Source organism: Neolamprologus multifasciatus, chromosome 6 (genome assembly GCF_963576455.1).
Source record: "Neolamprologus multifasciatus chromosome 6, fNeoMul1.2, whole genome shotgun sequence".
NCBI classification, from domain to species: Eukaryota; Metazoa; Chordata; class Actinopteri; order Cichliformes; family Cichlidae; genus Neolamprologus; species Neolamprologus multifasciatus.
The window spans coordinates 1544894-1561640 of record NC_140444.1 but is presented as its reverse complement, the minus strand read 5'-3'; the positions used below and the strand labels follow the sequence as shown (position 1 = coordinate 1561640).

General features: G+C 41.2%; 2 protein-coding genes across 4 annotated transcripts in view; both read right to left on the bottom strand.

The window, feature by feature from the left end:
• Window positions 1–1842: 1842 nt before the first annotated feature.
• Window positions 1843–6295, bottom strand: LOC146516112 (E3 ubiquitin-protein ligase TRIM21-like). The gene is made up of 2 exons (XM_085162059.1): window positions 5638–6295; window positions 1843–3667 (listed from the first exon to the last, which is right to left on the bottom strand). The coding sequence occupies exon 2, from the start codon at window positions 3656–3658 to the stop codon at window positions 2360–2362; it is 1299 nt and encodes a 432-aa protein (XP_085018185.1). The 5' UTR covers window positions 3659–3667; window positions 5638–6295; the 3' UTR covers window positions 1843–2359.
• A 441-nt stretch (window positions 6296–6736) lies between these two features.
• LOC146516107 (uncharacterized) overlaps window positions 6737–16747 on the bottom strand; it is a 96968-nt gene continuing 86957 nt past the window's right edge. The window contains exons 1-5 of one of the 3 annotated variants that reach the window (XM_085162072.1): window positions 16088–16201; window positions 15829–15874; window positions 15626–15741; window positions 8073–8108; window positions 6738–7783 (exon numbers count right to left, since the gene is read on the bottom strand). In XM_085162072.1, coding sequence (XP_085018198.1) covers window positions 7042–7783; window positions 8073–8108; window positions 15626–15741; window positions 15829–15834 — 900 coding nt within the window. In that variant the 5' untranslated portion in view covers window positions 15835–15874; window positions 16088–16201 and the 3' untranslated portion in view covers window positions 6738–7041. Of the gene's footprint in view, window positions 7784–8072; window positions 8109–15625; window positions 15742–15828; window positions 15875–16087; window positions 16202–16747 lie in introns of those variants that run through there. The other 2 variants (XM_085162073.1, XM_085162071.1) reach the window with 2 other exon arrangements.

The following is a 16747-nucleotide window of genomic DNA, read 5'->3' as shown; positions in this document are numbered from 1 at the left end:
GGAATCTTCTGATATGATAGATGCTCGTTAATAAAGTTAAATAAAATCTCAGGTCACTGTTTCGGTCTTAGCTGAGTCAGCTGCTCTTCAAACTAGAAAGGCTGCAGGCTTCTAATACCAGCCCTGCTGACGAGGGTAAAGTGTCATTCCCACAGCTCAGGTATTAAAAATATGAGTTATTGGCCTCTGTTAACAAATGTGCCGTTCAGGGGAAAATGAATCTGTGGCATTTAAACCTCCCAGAGGCTAAACGCTATCAGTCAGGTGTTATTTCCTGGCAGTAGCGTGACCTGCGTGGGTGGAAACATGAATCATGAAATAACATTTCTAAATAAATCAGTGACATAAACAGGAAGATTATTGATTTAATGTGAAGAAGAAGACAAAAGAAGTAAAGTTGGTTTGACCCAATCAGCTCTGCATTTCTAGAGTAACTTTACATAATTCACAAATAATCTTTGCTTAGCTTTCACTCGGCCTGAGCCTACGGCAGTGAAACTAAAGGCTAGTGATGGCCCGCTTGAAGCTGACGCTTCGGTGCGTGTGTCAAAAAAAAAAAATCAACACACTGTTTCAAAAGCTCTGTGTCGAAGCTTGATTCGTTTGGCCAGAGTCACGTCACACAATCAGTGACGTCCGAAGCTTCATTTGGAGCCTAACTGCTTTGGTGTCTGATTTAATGGTTTATAAGTAAGTGAATCATTCGCTGGATTTGTGGTGTTGTGATGGTGACAGATAGCGAACCGCTGATATTTCCACTGAGAGATTTGAAGCCAGCGAGGAAGAGAGGAGGTTCTGTTGTGTGGCAGTATTGTGAGTTGATTTTGGTCAATCGGGTGGGTTTTCCAGCTTTGTGTTCTTGTTGTTTGCTTTTGTTTTGTGCGTTTATTTTATCTGATAATGGGAAAAAACTTAAAATGTCAAAAAATCTGCTTTCATAATATAAATATCATTAAATAACTTTAGAAAAACTTCCACTTAACTCTTAATGTAATGTTATAAAAATATATATTTTATTGTTTAATTAATCTGAAAATGTTAGTCTGCCAAATGTGCAGCAATTGAATCTATTTATTCTCTTTAGCTGATAGTTTGTGGGGCTCAGTTAGACTGTATAACTGCATCTCTACCAGTTTCTCTGCACTCCAGCCTCCTCTGTGCCACGTGAAGGGATTTTCCTTAATGCAGGAGAAATTATCTCCATGAAAAGGAACAGGTTCGGCCATCGCACACTAGAATAAATTCTCTTCTTAAATACAAATGAAAAAGGGTTACTCTAAATGCATCATGTTTTTAATTTACAAGTTCATAAGCATTTTCCCTTTCACAATCAATTCTACCACCGGGTCAAAAATATGTCTGGGAAAATTTCCCTAATATAATATTATTTATAAATATACCCGTCTAGCACTTGCACAAGTGCATGGAGGCAGGACCTCACAGCAGAAGCATACTCCATAATGTGTTGTACATTATTATATGTATATTATATGTAATGTGGTATTTTTCAATTATTGTATTTACCAACATCAAGAAGTCAGAAGCAAAGAAAGACCAAACCGTGGTGCATTGTTGAACAAGGAGAGTTTACTGCTCAAGATTATTTATTAAACAAATAAACCACATTTTTTAACCCCCCAAAAATACACGTTCAAAGCAACACAACAGAGGCCCGATATCAGACACAACTCCACTCTGTAGAGTGAGCAAATGAAGCAGTTGGTTTTACTTTGTGGATTCAAGCTGCTCTTCATATCTTTGGCCACCAGATGTCACCAGAGAGGACTGAGTTGAAAAGCTTCCAGTAATGAACATTTTTCAACACAAGCTTCAGAAAGCTTCCATTCTACTTATAGAAACTCGAGGAAACACAAGTAATCCAAGTATTCTTTTACTGGAGTACCAGAGGATGCACCGAGCAACAGGAGCTTCACGTTCACAGTGTGGTTTAGGATAAACCTGATGTTGTAACGACACACCCACTCACTTCACCAGATGCACCTTGTTTAGTTAGGTGAGGTGCTGGTCCTTAATTGCACTCACCTGTCACACATTATATAAGGACTGCATTTCTTTCTTCACTCCCACACGGGGCGGCAGCAGAGGTGAGGTTCTGTTTGGGTTTTTATTTTATGTATTTAAGGTAATGAGTAACTTAAATCTGTTTTCTTTCAGCATTGGCGGTCCATGTGTGTCTTTCCTTCTTTGCTTTATTGATTTGAGAATAAAAGGAGAAGCCTGTGAATGATTAGATGACTGCTTATTCTGATCGGATGAGCCCATGATGCTGGTTACTCAACCCTGAGCCTTCCTTCCTTCATAACCCCTGACCTCATTACTCTGGTGCTGTGGGGCCGGTCTAATCAATGGGGGTGATGATTAGCGGTGCAGAGTTTCTACCATCATCATTCAGACCAGGACTGAAGAACGGGTGGAGCTTCTGAGTGAAGGAGCAGCCAGTAAAGGAGTAGATCAAAGCTGCAGCATCTACGTCATAGAAGGAGACCCGACCCTCGTCGTAGTCCACAAACACCCCCACCTTCTCAGGACCAGACCGGCGAGAGAGAGCGACATCAGGGTCAGCCTTAGCTTTGTACTCGTATCCGTCTCTCAGCCTCACAGTCCAGAAACCGTCCCGAGGACTCGGTGTGATTTGAGCCTTCCTATTGGTCGCCTCTGTGGCCACTCCCACTGTCCACTCGGTCTTTCCTTTAACCTGAACCTCAAAGTAAAATCTGCCTGAAGAGAAACTCTGCTCTCCTAAAACATTGATGCAGTAAGAAAACCTCTCTGGGTTGTCTGGAAGCTTCTGCCTCACATCGCTATCGTGAACTCGTTTCCCATCATCAGACAGGACGAGGTAAGGATTCGCTGTGTCTGGATCAAACGTCACGTCCGCTGCGTAGCTCTGGACCCGCCTCAGCTCGAACCTGGCGAGCATCTTGGGTACTTTCTCCTTCATCTCCTCAGAGAGCGGCTCCTCCAGCTGAAGCACAGAGAGCAGCTCCACCTCCGTCTTCCTCTTCTTCAGCTCACGGATGTCCTGCTCCATCTTTCTGATGAAGCCTTCAGCCTGCAGCTCGGTTTGTCTCTGCTTCTCTCTGATGGCCTCCGTGAGCTCCTCGACATACTCCTTCAGAGCAGCAAAGACCTGAACGCCATCTGTCATCTCTCTGTCTGCGTCCTCTTTACTGAGCTCCACTGAGCGTTTGAGCTCCTCAATCTTCAGTCGCATCTCCTCGATCGTCTGCTGGAGTTCAGCCTCCATCTTCACCAGTTTCTCTCCTTTACTCATTTCCTCCAGAAGATTGAATTTCATGCAGTCCCAAAGTAATGAAAGGCAGACCATGCAGACGATCGCCATCAGTTTGAAGCCTTCCCCATGGAGAACCTCCACCCGTCTACCTGGCCGTTGCTCCGCCCGTCTGAAGGCTTCGACCATCTCAGAGATCAGAGTGTTGACCTGCAGCTCGGGCTTTGGGTAGAACATATTCATGCAGAGGGGACACTGGAACGGGACGTCGGCGTCAACAGGTTCAGTGATGCAGTTTCTGCAGAAGTTGTGTCCACACGGCGTGCTGACCGGATCGGTGAACACATCCAGACAGATGGCGCAGAGAAACTGATCTTCAGTCAGCAGACAGGCGGCAGCAGCCATGTTTGGACACTGAGAACAGAAAGGAAAGACGCTGGTTATCCAGTGCAGAATAACACATCCTGTGTGCTCTGAACTCTGTTGATTTCTGCTGTAATTTATTTTCTTCCGTCTCTGCTCTGTTTGTTCCCTCTCCTGTGCAACATTAGCATCTCAGCGCTGTTTCACCATTATAACTTCACGCACTACAACCTGGTTTGCCTCTTATCTGTACTTATTTTTTATTTAATTTAATAACTGTACAGTACTCTGTTTGTTAGGGGTGGGGGGAAAATGGATACTGTGTAGCATGGTGATATTTTGTTGCTAATAATGTATGGATACAGGGACAGCAGAAATCGATATTTTGTTACAAAAAGGTTTTTGTGCTCTGACTTCAGAGCATGTTGATCCTTTTTCTGAGCAAGAATCCTGACATTCCTTCACTGTCCAAATGTGTTTAATAAACATGACAGTTTACTTATTTTAATTTAAGACATGTTTTATTTTAATTAAGTTTAAAACTTTTTTATTTAATGTAAAATGATATTTTGTTTTAATTTACTTTCAAATTCTTCAGTTGCTGAAGGGGCTGCATAGTTTTCATAAACTGCATAGTTCAGAATAGCTATAATTGTACCAGATGGTTGATTCAGTTAAGTTGGACTAGACTGTAATACAAACCGTTCAGTTTGTCAACAATCAAACTGAAATGAGAGAAAGACTGAGTGTGAGACTTTGATATTAGAGAAAATGAATATTGATAAAGTTTACCTTTATGTACAGAATCTGAATATCGCAAAATATTTAAAAAAAAATTGCAATAATATCGTATCGTGGGATGTATGGTGATTCCCACCTCTACTATATGCCACGTTATGATGAACACAAGGGTCCCACTTACCACTCTCTAAAGGGCAATACTAAACTCAGTGGCTTTTCTTGAGAGATCTGCAGCGCTTAACTGCCAAATGCCTCCTCCTGGTAGTGAAGCCCAGTTGTTCCTTATAAGCCTGCTAATTATCAACTGGGAAGGTGTGGATGTTAGTGGTGCGTTTGTGGACATCATGTAAAATCCTACCCCAGAATCTCTCACCCCAACCGGTCGCAGCAGATGGCCCCGCCCCTCCCTGAGCCTGGTTCTGCCGGAGGTTTCTTCCTGTTAAAAGGGAGTTTTTCCTTCCCACTGTCGCCAAAGTGCTGCTCATAGGGGGTCATATGATTGTTGGGTTTTTCTCTGTATCTATGAAGCGCCTTGAGGCGACATTTGTTGTGATTTGGCGCTATATAAATAAAATTGAATTGAATTGAATTGAATCTACTTCACTACACTGTGTACTGTTTGTTTGTATATGTGGTTTCTGGCTGCTGTTACAACCAATTACAATTGTCCTTGTGGGACAATTAAAGGATTGAAAGTTTAAATCATGGATAAATTCCACTGTGGACTGTTTTACCTTAGTTTCTGCCAGGTGTTGTTCAGGTTTGCTATTCGTCCACCTTTGATGCATTTGTGGGTTCAATATTAACACATTTTAGTCTTTTAACAACAGGACAAAATTGGTGTTTTTTCTACTTTAGCATGTAAACAACATAAAGCATCAGACACGTGACTCAGAAACGGATTCTAAGGTTTCCATTTTTGTTTTTAGTACTTTCCACACATAAAACAAAACTGAAAACATCGCATTGTTTTAGATTCCTCAGAGAAGTCTTTGTTTTCGGGGGTATAACGTTTTAAATATTTGATCGCGTAGTTTATTCGTGCGCTCATGGCCAAAGAGGAGGGAGCAAAACAAACAGGCTGAAATGAAACTTTTAAAACGCTCCTGTTTAAGATCACAAAGCAGTTTACTGCTGCGTGAATCACGTGGCGCTTTGCACGCAGAGCCTCAGAACAGAAGCGCAAACACCTGGAACTTTTCACCAAACATTCCCTTCTCCCCTGAAACTTCCTAAACTGAATTTTCATGTTTGCGTTAAGAGTTTTCAGCTCGACTCACCAAAGCTGGGCGGAAACTCCCGAAGAAATCCGATTAATATTTGTTTGCAGACACAAACAAAGCGTCTCCGATCAGCTGCACAGATGCCGCGAACTGAAAGCGCACGCAGGCTTTCAATTGAAATCAGTCACACAGCGATAAAAAGAAACACAAAAATGTCAAGAAGCTGTTGTATTATTAACTGCAATAGCCGGTCGCATGACAGCCACGGGAAGCCGACGGGTAAAGAGATCGGTTGTTATCGGATTACGTCGCTGAAGAGAAATTATTCGAGCCATGTTTCCGAAGTAACAAAGAGGCGACGGATGGCTGGATTGCAGCCATTCAAAGACCAAATATAACGTCCCAGAACATCCAGCTCACAGGTTAGTCTGCTCCAAGCATTTCCACAAAGGTCAGTCTTCTGTTGTAGTTAATACGTCATTTTTCATAACATAATTGGTGATATAGGTTACAAATAACGTTACAAGCAAGTCTGGCGCTGAACAGAAATAGTCGTGCTATGCTCCTTTGTTTATTGTGCATAAATAGTGAATTGTCCTGACACAATATTGCGTTTCGCTTCTGTTATTACCATGGTACATTGACAAAAACATACACTTTTATTCACAGGATAAAACAGTTGTTTTGTATCACTAATTGCCCAGTACGATTACAGCATACAGTATTATTGTGGTAATCGGACCATTCGGTGCGGTGACTCCCAAACTAGGCGAGCGGCTCCAGCAGATCCCGGGAACAACATCAGAGATCTCTGTCCAGAAGAGCGCAGTCCTGGGAACAGCAATCAAATGGTTTGTGACATGACCCATAAACTTTGGTCATTGGTTTGGTGTTCATGTGATTCTGTTTATTCTGTTTCAATAACTCTGCTGTTTCCACAGGATCTTTTTGAGTGATTGGATTGTAATTGGCTGGATCTCCACACCGCTGGCTGGAGAAGGTTATCATGTTGGCTTTAAAATTTGGGAGCCGACAGTTTGTATGACCAGCGTTTCTGTGGAGTGACCCATGAATAGAAAACCTGCAGCATCTTTACCTCAAACTTCATATTCAATCATAGAAACAGAAGATTCAACATCAAGCTTTAAAAGAAGGACAGACCAGATCCAAGCTGTGACATGTTTTAATGCAGTTTATTAAGCTTTAATCAGAGACAGCACCAGAGGCTATAAATGGATTACACTCGCTCCACACACACTGTTTGTGTTTCAGTTCACACAATCAGAGGCGCCGACAGTATCGTGGACTAGAATGACCAGAGTGCACGATGGCAGCTGTGATTTCAGGAGCACATGTTGATCTTGCTGTGACCAACACACATTTAAAAGTTAGACATGGATGGATCCTCCTCTCTGCGTGTTACTCTTCCTCTTGGTCTTATTCTCTTTCTCCCCTTGGTTGCTAAACATTTGAAACACATTTCTGTGCAACAGCACCATTGGTATTGCAGATAAGACACTTAATTGGATCCATTTTTTGCTGCCTGTAGCATCGGAATATATGCTGAAGACCATTTGATATTTTATCTTTGTCCTTTGTCCCTTCTTCTGCGATTGCGTACGCAAGCCTCTCAAGTGATCCACGCAGTTCATTCACACGATCATTATTATTATTATTATCATCAGGTCTAAATACATCTGAAAACACAACAACATACTTCTTCCAGTTCCTTATCTGTTGTATTTTACTGAGAATATTCCGATCGTTGCCTGGGTTGGTACATGTCTGATCACATGGGGAGGCACGGACGTAGAAAACCATCAGATCATCTTTGGAGTTTTTCCTAATTTTGTCATTTTCTTTGAAATAGTCCAGGGTTCGGGACTCAGCATGAACAGCCTGAGGATTCAGATTTTTTTTAATATATTCTTCATCACAAAATTTGTCAATATCAGCCCATGTCTTTATCTCCTTTCCCTTACATTTTTTTGGGACAGGCCAATCTACAAGTTTATTAGGACACTGATAGAAAACATTGGGCCATTTCAGCACTGTGGCTGCCACCACTCTGTTACCTATGTATACGTCACAGTTTAGAATCTTCGTCCTCACAGCTTCACCATCATCATCAGTGACTTTGCTCATATCAAACTTGTCTTTATTGAGTGGGACGCTCACGGCCACACTGAACATGGGGGGATCTCTATCAAAGCAAACAGAGGATATTCATCTGTAAAACATTTTCTTTCTAATGTGCAGATTAAAGTATGCAGAGTGTTAAACCAGCCAAAGTGAGTTCAGTCACATTTTGCTCAGGAAATCAGTCAATTTCTTTTTTTTGGATTTTTTTAAGCCCTGAAATTGAGAACAACTTAAACATCCAGTTATAAATAACAGTGAGTTTGTAATGATGCATTTGTTCTTTCAGTCTCTGCTTCTAAAAGCACACTGTAAGTACTGTGCTGCAGATTAAAGTGACCTTTGTTACTGACCTGTTGTTGTTTGCACCATTGTAGTTTGGTGTGTACCTGCCAAAAGACACACACACAGGTTCTGATGTTGATTCCATTTGGAAAGATTTACATGAAACCACAACAATGTTGGTTTGTCTCACTGAGAGTTTGAGAAAGCACAGATGGGCTGATCTGTGTTAGAGTCCAGTGTGTTGAGATATGTACTCAAGTTTTGAAACGTGTTGGAGTGCATTATTGTTGTTTAACTGGGACGCAGTATGTTAGTCGTCACCACAAGGGGGAGCAGTTCCACTGTGAATGAACGTATGCTGTGACATCACACCACTGATCAAGTAAGCGAGCGGTCACAGGAATGGCAGCCTTGAAAGAAAGGATGCGTTAAGAAGAGGTTTCCGGTACGGATCGGGTAGTGACACGCTGTGTCCCAATTCAGGGTCTGCATGCTTGAAGTACGCATTTCAAGTGCGATTACGTCACCGCCACGCGACAACAGCTGTCCCAATTCGAAGTGTACTTCAAATGCATACTCCAAATGCGCCGTCGATTTCCCCAAATATCAAGCGTGGTCCGGTGCACGCTTCGTGGTCCCATATATCCCACAATTCATAGTGCTGCGGTGGGTGTGGATAATTTTGCCGCAAAATACGGCAGAAGGGAGCGGCCAAGAGTGAACTGTCAAAAGTAAGTACTGAACATGACGTCACTTATTCATGTGCGAATGTTTAATAACGAAGAACATTAAAACATTGCTGTTGGCCACATGTGGCAAAGTTGTGTGACACTAGTGATGTTTGTACTTTCAGCGTTTACTTGGTTTTAAAGCCTCTACTTCTAAATATACATATAGTCGACCTTAATCTTACAGAGAATCTGATGATTTAATGGATAATTAAAGTCAGTCATATATCCACAAACACAACAAGCTGAAAGTCAGTGAGATATATGTGAGATATATACAGTGGGGCAAAAAAGTATTTAGTCAGCCACCGATTGTGCAAGTGCCCCCACTTAAAATGATGACAGAGGTCAGTAATTTGCACCAGAGGTACACTTCAACTGTGAGAGACAGAATGTGAAAAAAAAATCCATGAATTCACATGGTAGGATTTGTAAAGAATTTATTCGTAAATCAGGGTGGAAAATAAGTATTTGGTCACCTCAAACAAGGAAAATCCCTGGCTCTCACAGACCTGTAACGTCTTCTGTAAGAAGCTTTTCTGTCCCCCACTCGTTACCTGTATGAATGGCACCTGTTTGACCTCATCATCTGTATAAAAGACACCTGTCCACAGCCTCAACCAGTCAGACTCCAAACTCCGCCATGGCCAAGACCAAAGAGCTTTCGAAGGACACCAGGAAAAGAATTGTAGACCTGCACCAGACTGGGAAGAGTGAATCTACAATAGGCAAGCAGCTTGGTGTGAAAAAATCAACTGTGGGAGCAATCATCAGAAAATGGAAGACATACAAGACCACTGATAATCTCCCTCGATCTGGGGCTCCACGCAAGATCTCATCCCGTGGGGTCAAAATGATCATGAGAACGGTGAGCAAAGATCCCAGAACCACACGGGGGGACCTGGTGAATGACCTGCAGAGAGCTGGGACCAAAGTAACAAAGGTCACCATCAGTAACACACTACAACGGCAGGGAATCAAATCCCGCAGTGCCAGACGTGTTCCGCTGCTGAAGCCAGTGCATGTCCAGGCCCGTCTGAAGTTTGCCAGAGAGCACATGGATGATACAGCAGAGGATTGGGAGAATGTCATGTGGTCAGATGAAACCAAAGTAGAACTTTTTGGTATAAACTCAACTCGTCGTGTTTGGAGGAAGAAGAATACTGAGTTGCATCCCAAGAACACCATACCTACTGTGAAGCATGGGGGTGGAAACATCATGCTATGGGGCTGTTTTTCTGCCAAGGGGACAGGACGACTGATCCGTGTTAAGGACAGAATGAATGGGGCCAAGTATCGTGAGATTTTGAGCCAAAACCTCCTTCCATCAGTGAGAACTTTGAAGATGAAACGAGGCTGGGTCTTCCAACATGACAATGATCCAAAACACACCGCCCGGGCAACAAAGGAGTGGCTCCGTAAGAAGCATTTGAAAGTCCTGGAGTGGCCTAGCCAGTCTCCAGACCTCAACCCCATAGAAAATCTGTGGCGGGAGTTGAAAGTCCGTGTTGCTCGGCGACAGCCCCAAAACATCACTGCTCTTGAGAAGATCTGCATGGAGGAATGGGCCAAAATACCAGCTACTGTGTGTGCAAACCTGGTAAAGACCTATAGTAAACGTTTGACCTCTGTTATTGCCAACAAAGGTTATGTTACAAAGTATTGAGTTGTATTTTTGTTATTGACCAAATACTTATTTTCCACCCTGATTTACGAATAAATTCTTTACAAATCCTACCATGTGAATTCATGGATTTTTTTTTCACATTCTGTCTCTCACAGTTGAAGTGTACCTCTGGTGCAAATTACTGACCTCTGTCATCATTTTAAGTGGGGGAACTTGCACAATCGGTGGCTGACTAAATACTTTTTTGCCCCACTGTATATATATATGTATATATATATATATATATATATATATATATCATAATAATCTGACAATACTATAATATTGGCCATATTATATTTACATTACCATAGTGAGATGACTTTAGTCTCATGAACAACATTAACTAATTGTTATTTACTAGCTAATCTTAAGTGACTGTTCAGTACAGAAATGAAGCCCTTGAATCATGTTTTACAGTCCTGTGGTCTCAGCTTCAGATACTCAACTAATCAAAGTGATGTCATGACAAAAATGAATGACCAACAAAACAATTTTCTCCTTCATTTCTGTCACACAAAGCTGTATGAAACGTTTCTCGCGGTTAGTATCATGGTTGCTAGGCAACCTGAACAGCGCGACGAAGCACATACCGTCCCATTTCACAAGCCTCTCACTTCCGCACTTCTCGTACTTATAGTACGCACCGTACGTAGTACACGTAGTGCGCGTACTTCAAGCGTGCAGACCCTGAAATGGGACACAGCCACTGGCTGTATCGCAATTCAGGGTCTGCAGCCTCAACGATCCTCAAGGGCCGCGTACTTAAAGACCGCTAAGGCCGGAAGTGCGAGGCTTGTGAAATGGGACGGTCTAGCCTCCGTTGCGCTGCCCAGGTTGCCTAGCAACCATGATACTAACAGCTGGAAACGTTTCATACAGCTTTGTTTGACAGAAATGAAGGAGAAAATCTTTTGTTCATTTGTTTGTTTGTTTCTACATGAGCTTTGATCATTCTCTGATTAAGCTCAGCTATTGAACGGCGTATATTTTAAAGTAAAGGCTTTAAAACCAAGTTAGTACAAACGTCACTAATGTCACATAACTTTGCCGACATGTGGCCAACAGTAATGTTTTAATGTTCTTCGTTATTAAACATTTGCACATAAATAAGTGACATAATATTCAGTACTTACTTAAAGTTTACTATTCAGGCGCCCCTCATCCGCCGTTTTTTTTCGGCAAAATTATCCACACCCACCGCCGCGCTATGCATTCTGGGATATGTTGGGCCACGAAGTCTACACCGCCACGTCCTTAAAATTCAGGGAAATGAAGGACGCATTTGAGGGCCGCATTTCGAGCAGCCTTTGAATTGGGACAGCCTTCGTCGCGTCGCTGTGACGTAATCAGCCTTAAAATGCGGCCTTTAAGGCTGCAGACCCTGAATTGGGATACAGCCACTGTCACTACCCGATCCGTACCGGAAACCCGATCTGTACCCCGCATGCGCGAAGGTGTCTACTTCCGGTCGAAGCGTTTTACGATAGTTACAGGTCAGAGTATCTGTTAAGATGTTAAGAATAATAAGTATCTCATAACATATTTCCAATAATGAAGCATTTCAATATAATGTAGACAAAAACGAAAAATAAAAAGATAGTTACGGATCAGGACTCCCCGATCCTTACTGCGCATGTGCAAAGTCGGACCGTACAAATCGGGTCTACCCGATCCGTACCGCGCATGTGCAGGGGTTTTCTTCTTCTTCTGTTCGTTTAATGGCAGTTTACTCCGCAGTGTTCGAGGATACTGCCACCTGCTGACTGAGCGAATGAACCCTATTGTAAACTGAATTGGCGTCATTACAAACGTGTGTTAAATTTGATTTAGTGATAATCGAGTGTGTTTATGCTTGTCTGTGTGGAGAGGATTGTTGGAATAGTGATGATGATGTCCGCTATCACTGTCAATTGCCAGTAAACACTTCATCTGGCTGATGAATCTACACGTGAGATATTACAAAGTCTGTATTATTAACTCTGTAATTAGGCGCCATTCTTCTTATTTTATGGCGCTGTTGTTCAATCGGGGGACGCTCTCTGTTGAGGAGAAAAGCGTGAATTTGTTTGTATACGGATTATCCATTGTTTAAATGTCCCGGTAGTCGAAAAGGAGGCAGAGCTGCTGAGAAATGCTAAGAGCTAACTGGGCGCTAACCGAATCATTCAAATATATTGAATGTTGCAATGTTGGCAAAGAGAGGAAGTGACGTAAGATTTGCGCATGCGGGGTACCGATCGGGTTTCCGTTACGGATCGGGTAGTGACAAGTCCCCCTGCCTGAAACAGACACATTTCTAATAACATTAGACTGGTTTTGGATTTACTTGATTACTCTGATTTGGTACCTGACAATAGCTTCATTCTCTTCCTGGATTTTTATAAGGCTTTTGATACAATTGAACATCAATTTATTTTCCACTCTTTGGAAAAATTTGGCTTTGGAGAGTTTTTCTGTAAAGCTGTCAAAACCTTATACACAAATGGCAATAGTTCTATTAAAATGATTAACGGCTCCACCCCGAGATTTGACCTGAAACGTGGTATTCGCCAAGGATGTCCTATTTCACCATATTTATTTTTACTTTGTACACAAATTCTTGCAACTAATATTTCAAACAGTGTTGTACAAGGAATCACCATAGCCGATAAGGAGCTTGTCATCAGCCAGTTAGCCGATGACACCACACTCTTCTTGAAGAATGCAAACCAAATCCCTCCAGCTCTTACTGTGATTAGGGATTTCTCTGAGGCCTCTGGTTTATGCCTAAATCTAAAAAAGTGTGAGTTACTAGCAATTAAAGACTGCCCTGCAAATACTATCTGTAATATCTCTGTTAAACAAGAAGTCACATACTTGGGACTGTTAATATCCAAAGACCAAAAATCAAGATGCTTTTCAAACTTCACTCCAATTATACAGAAAACCCTAAAAAAGTTCAACCAGTGGCTGCAAAGGGACTTGTCGTTGAAAGGTAGAGTGTTAATTACTAAAGCTGAAGGGATATCCCGATTAACATATGCTGCTCTCTCCTTACATCTGGATAAGAAAATTAGTAAAGATATTGACCGTATGCTCTTTGATTTTATATGGAAAAACTGTACGCATTATATTAGAAAAACTGTTGTGATGAATAAGTACGAATCAGGTGGGCTTAACGTCTTAGACTTTTCTACTTTAAATAACACTTTCAAAATTAATTGGGCTAAACATTTTCTTAAAAACCCTACCTCTATCTGGAACTTTATACCATATCATATTTTCTCTCGTTTTGGTGGCTTTAATTTTATTTTAAATTGTAATTACAGTGTTGAGAAACTCCCTGTAAAGCTTTCATCCTTCCATAAGCAGGTCCTCTTAGCGTGGACCCTCATTTATAAACACAACTTCTCACCTCACAAATACCTTATCTGGAACAACAGAGATATTTTATATAAAAATAAATCACTTTTCCTGGAAACTTGGGTCCAAAATGGGATCCTATTGGTGGCTCAGCTGGTTAATAAAGTGGGACAACTACTTACTTACAACGACTTTATTGCACTATATAATTTTCCAATCAGTGTTCAGGAATTCTCAATGGTGCTTGGTGCCGTACCCTCAGGGACTTTAATGTTATATAAAAACACTGACAGCTCAATATCTACCTCAGTCACTCTCCCTGATCCAGCTGAGTCACCAATAGGAAAAATCTGCTTTTCACAGGAACTTGGTAACAGCAATAAGAGAATACGTAGTTTATTCCAAGAAGATATCGTCTCTCTCCCATATATAATATCTTATTGGAACCGATATGTTCCAGATATCAAGTGGAACACAGTCTGGATGATCCCCCATAAATATCTGATTGTAAATAAGGTGAAAGAAGTCTCATTTAAAATTCTACATAAATGTTATCCAGCCAGTCACTACATGGTAAAATTTAAAAGGGACATAAATACTAATTGTACATTCTGTGGGGATCATCCAGAAACTGTGACACATCTTTTTTGGTACTGTTCTTCTACACAGAGACTCTGGAAGGAATTTAGCAGGTTTGTTATTGTCCATATTTTAAGGGAGTTTTCTTTACGATGGGAAAATGTTTTATTCTGTTTCTTTAAGTTCCCCAAGAAGTATGATAAATGTTTTTTTATGATAAATTTGTTAATACTTTTAGCTAAACTTTTTATCCATAAATGTAAGTTTACTAACAAAACACCATATTTCTGTCATTTTTTTAAGGATGTGGAAATGTACATACAATCAATATCAGAATCCACCAACAAAAAGGCTCTAAAACAATATATGTATGTGAATTTTTGCGTGTATTCTTATAATTGTTACCTTTTTCTTTTACCCCTGGCTTTATGTGTTCATGTTCTGTTGTTTTGTATACTTCATCTGTTCGTATGTTGTATACTCATTGTTTGTTAAATAAAGTTAAAAAAAAAAAAAGTCCCCCTGCCCGGTCAGGCGTTACCTGCATGGAAGGAGCATGACAATACAAACAATCCATCAGCCAATCAGAGTGTGCACCCGTAACCATAGCAGCATTTGAGTGAGCAATTGTGTCCACTAGAGGGTGATGTTGACCCACAAATGAGAGATTTAAGCTAAATTGGGTACAATTCTGTTTATGCCATCCTGTAATGTTGTTATGATAATCTTTTCGTTTTATCTGTTTCTGCTCATGCTCTTGTATGGTCTTCTCTTTATTATTTAACGTGAGAGATGCTGGACCATGAATGATGTCACAGTATTGAAGAACTTTATTTATAACTGGCCCACACTGAACACACACTGGAGCTGCTGTGTAGGGATGTGGTTCTGAAATTAGTACAAATAAGAAATAAAATAAACATCTCTTTCACTGATCATGCATCCATAACTTGCCTGCAGCAGCGTTACTCTCCGACTACGTTCTCAACTGATAGATTATTTCTGTTGTCAACTGCTGGGATGACGCTCCTCCCATGCAGGTAACGCATGACCGGACAGGAGGACGTTCTAACAGGATGTACTGAGTATGTGTTTCCAGAGAAGTAAACAATATTTTCCCTTCGAGTTGACACTGCACTGCTCAACACAGTGTGATACAGTTTTAATAGCATATTTGTCACATGTTACTCTGTATTCTTTTTCACACCTCGCTACAGTTTCTTTGTTAAAAACAGCTGCTGTAAACATCATCATCATCATCATGTTCAGTTTTTCTTCTGCATTTCACAGAAACTTCACTCACCTGTTCAGAATGTCTTGTACAATTGGTGCGAGCTGGTTTGGGTCAACAACAGTCTCACCGTTTCTAACAGTCATCAAAACAAGGACGGCTACAGAAACCCAGTAAGGAGCAGCCATCTGAGTGGGTTTAACAAGGATGGAAAAATTAGATGAGTGAATATATAACAGCGTCCAAATATCTGCAGATTATTCTCCAAAACTCACCGTCATTCACCAGATTAACAGCTCTGCTCTTTCAGGAGGTGTTTGTCTAAAAATTCATTTGAAAGTGTCTTTAATAAAAAAACAAAAACCTTTCACAGTTTGCAGGATGTCAGGACTAAATAAGAGTTTTAGGCTCAGTTTCACAGACATGAGTTTGGTCTCAGTCTGAACATTTTTTCAGTGCAGATTTTCACTGAATTTGATGAAAAAAACATTCTCTCTGTTGTTTATTCTGAATTCTAATTTAAACCTTTGTTACCTGCAGTGGTGGAGAAAGGTCTGAGTGATGCTGGAGGCTCTGTTCAGGACGAGATGCTGCTGCAGTGGATGCAGCTACAAGGAGAAGACGCCTTTAAAGAGGGCAGGCTGGTGATGGCCAAACCCTCTGAATGGCTTCATGCCCTTATTTGAACAAGTCTTTAAGCCATGGGTGTAGGAGGAAGACACACAGAGACTGACAGCCTCATGTCACTCAAAGCAGCACAGCTTTAAAGCTTAACACACTTTAACACTCTCACCCCAACACTCACCCTGCTCTCGGTTATTTGTCTCAAATGAAAGCAGAGGTTTCTGACAACAAGCAGGAAGCAGATGAGCGAAGGCCTTGTGATCATATATCTGTTGCGGCAGCCTCAGTTGTGCGAGCTGTAACCTGCTTAGTCATTACCAGATGAAGATGAAGACTTCTGCTTGGTGGATGACTAGTTCTTCTGGTCATTTTGCATCTTGAAATAGAGAAAAACAACAAGTTATGACTGAGATTTGATTAGTATGACTAGTTTTTCATAAAACTGTCATGATGCTGTTACAGACTCAATCTGATAAACCAAACAGGGTCAGAATAATCATCACTATGGAGTGAAAAACGTTTGAGTCCTGTCTCACTGACACAGATATTTATGGATCAATGTTTTATTTT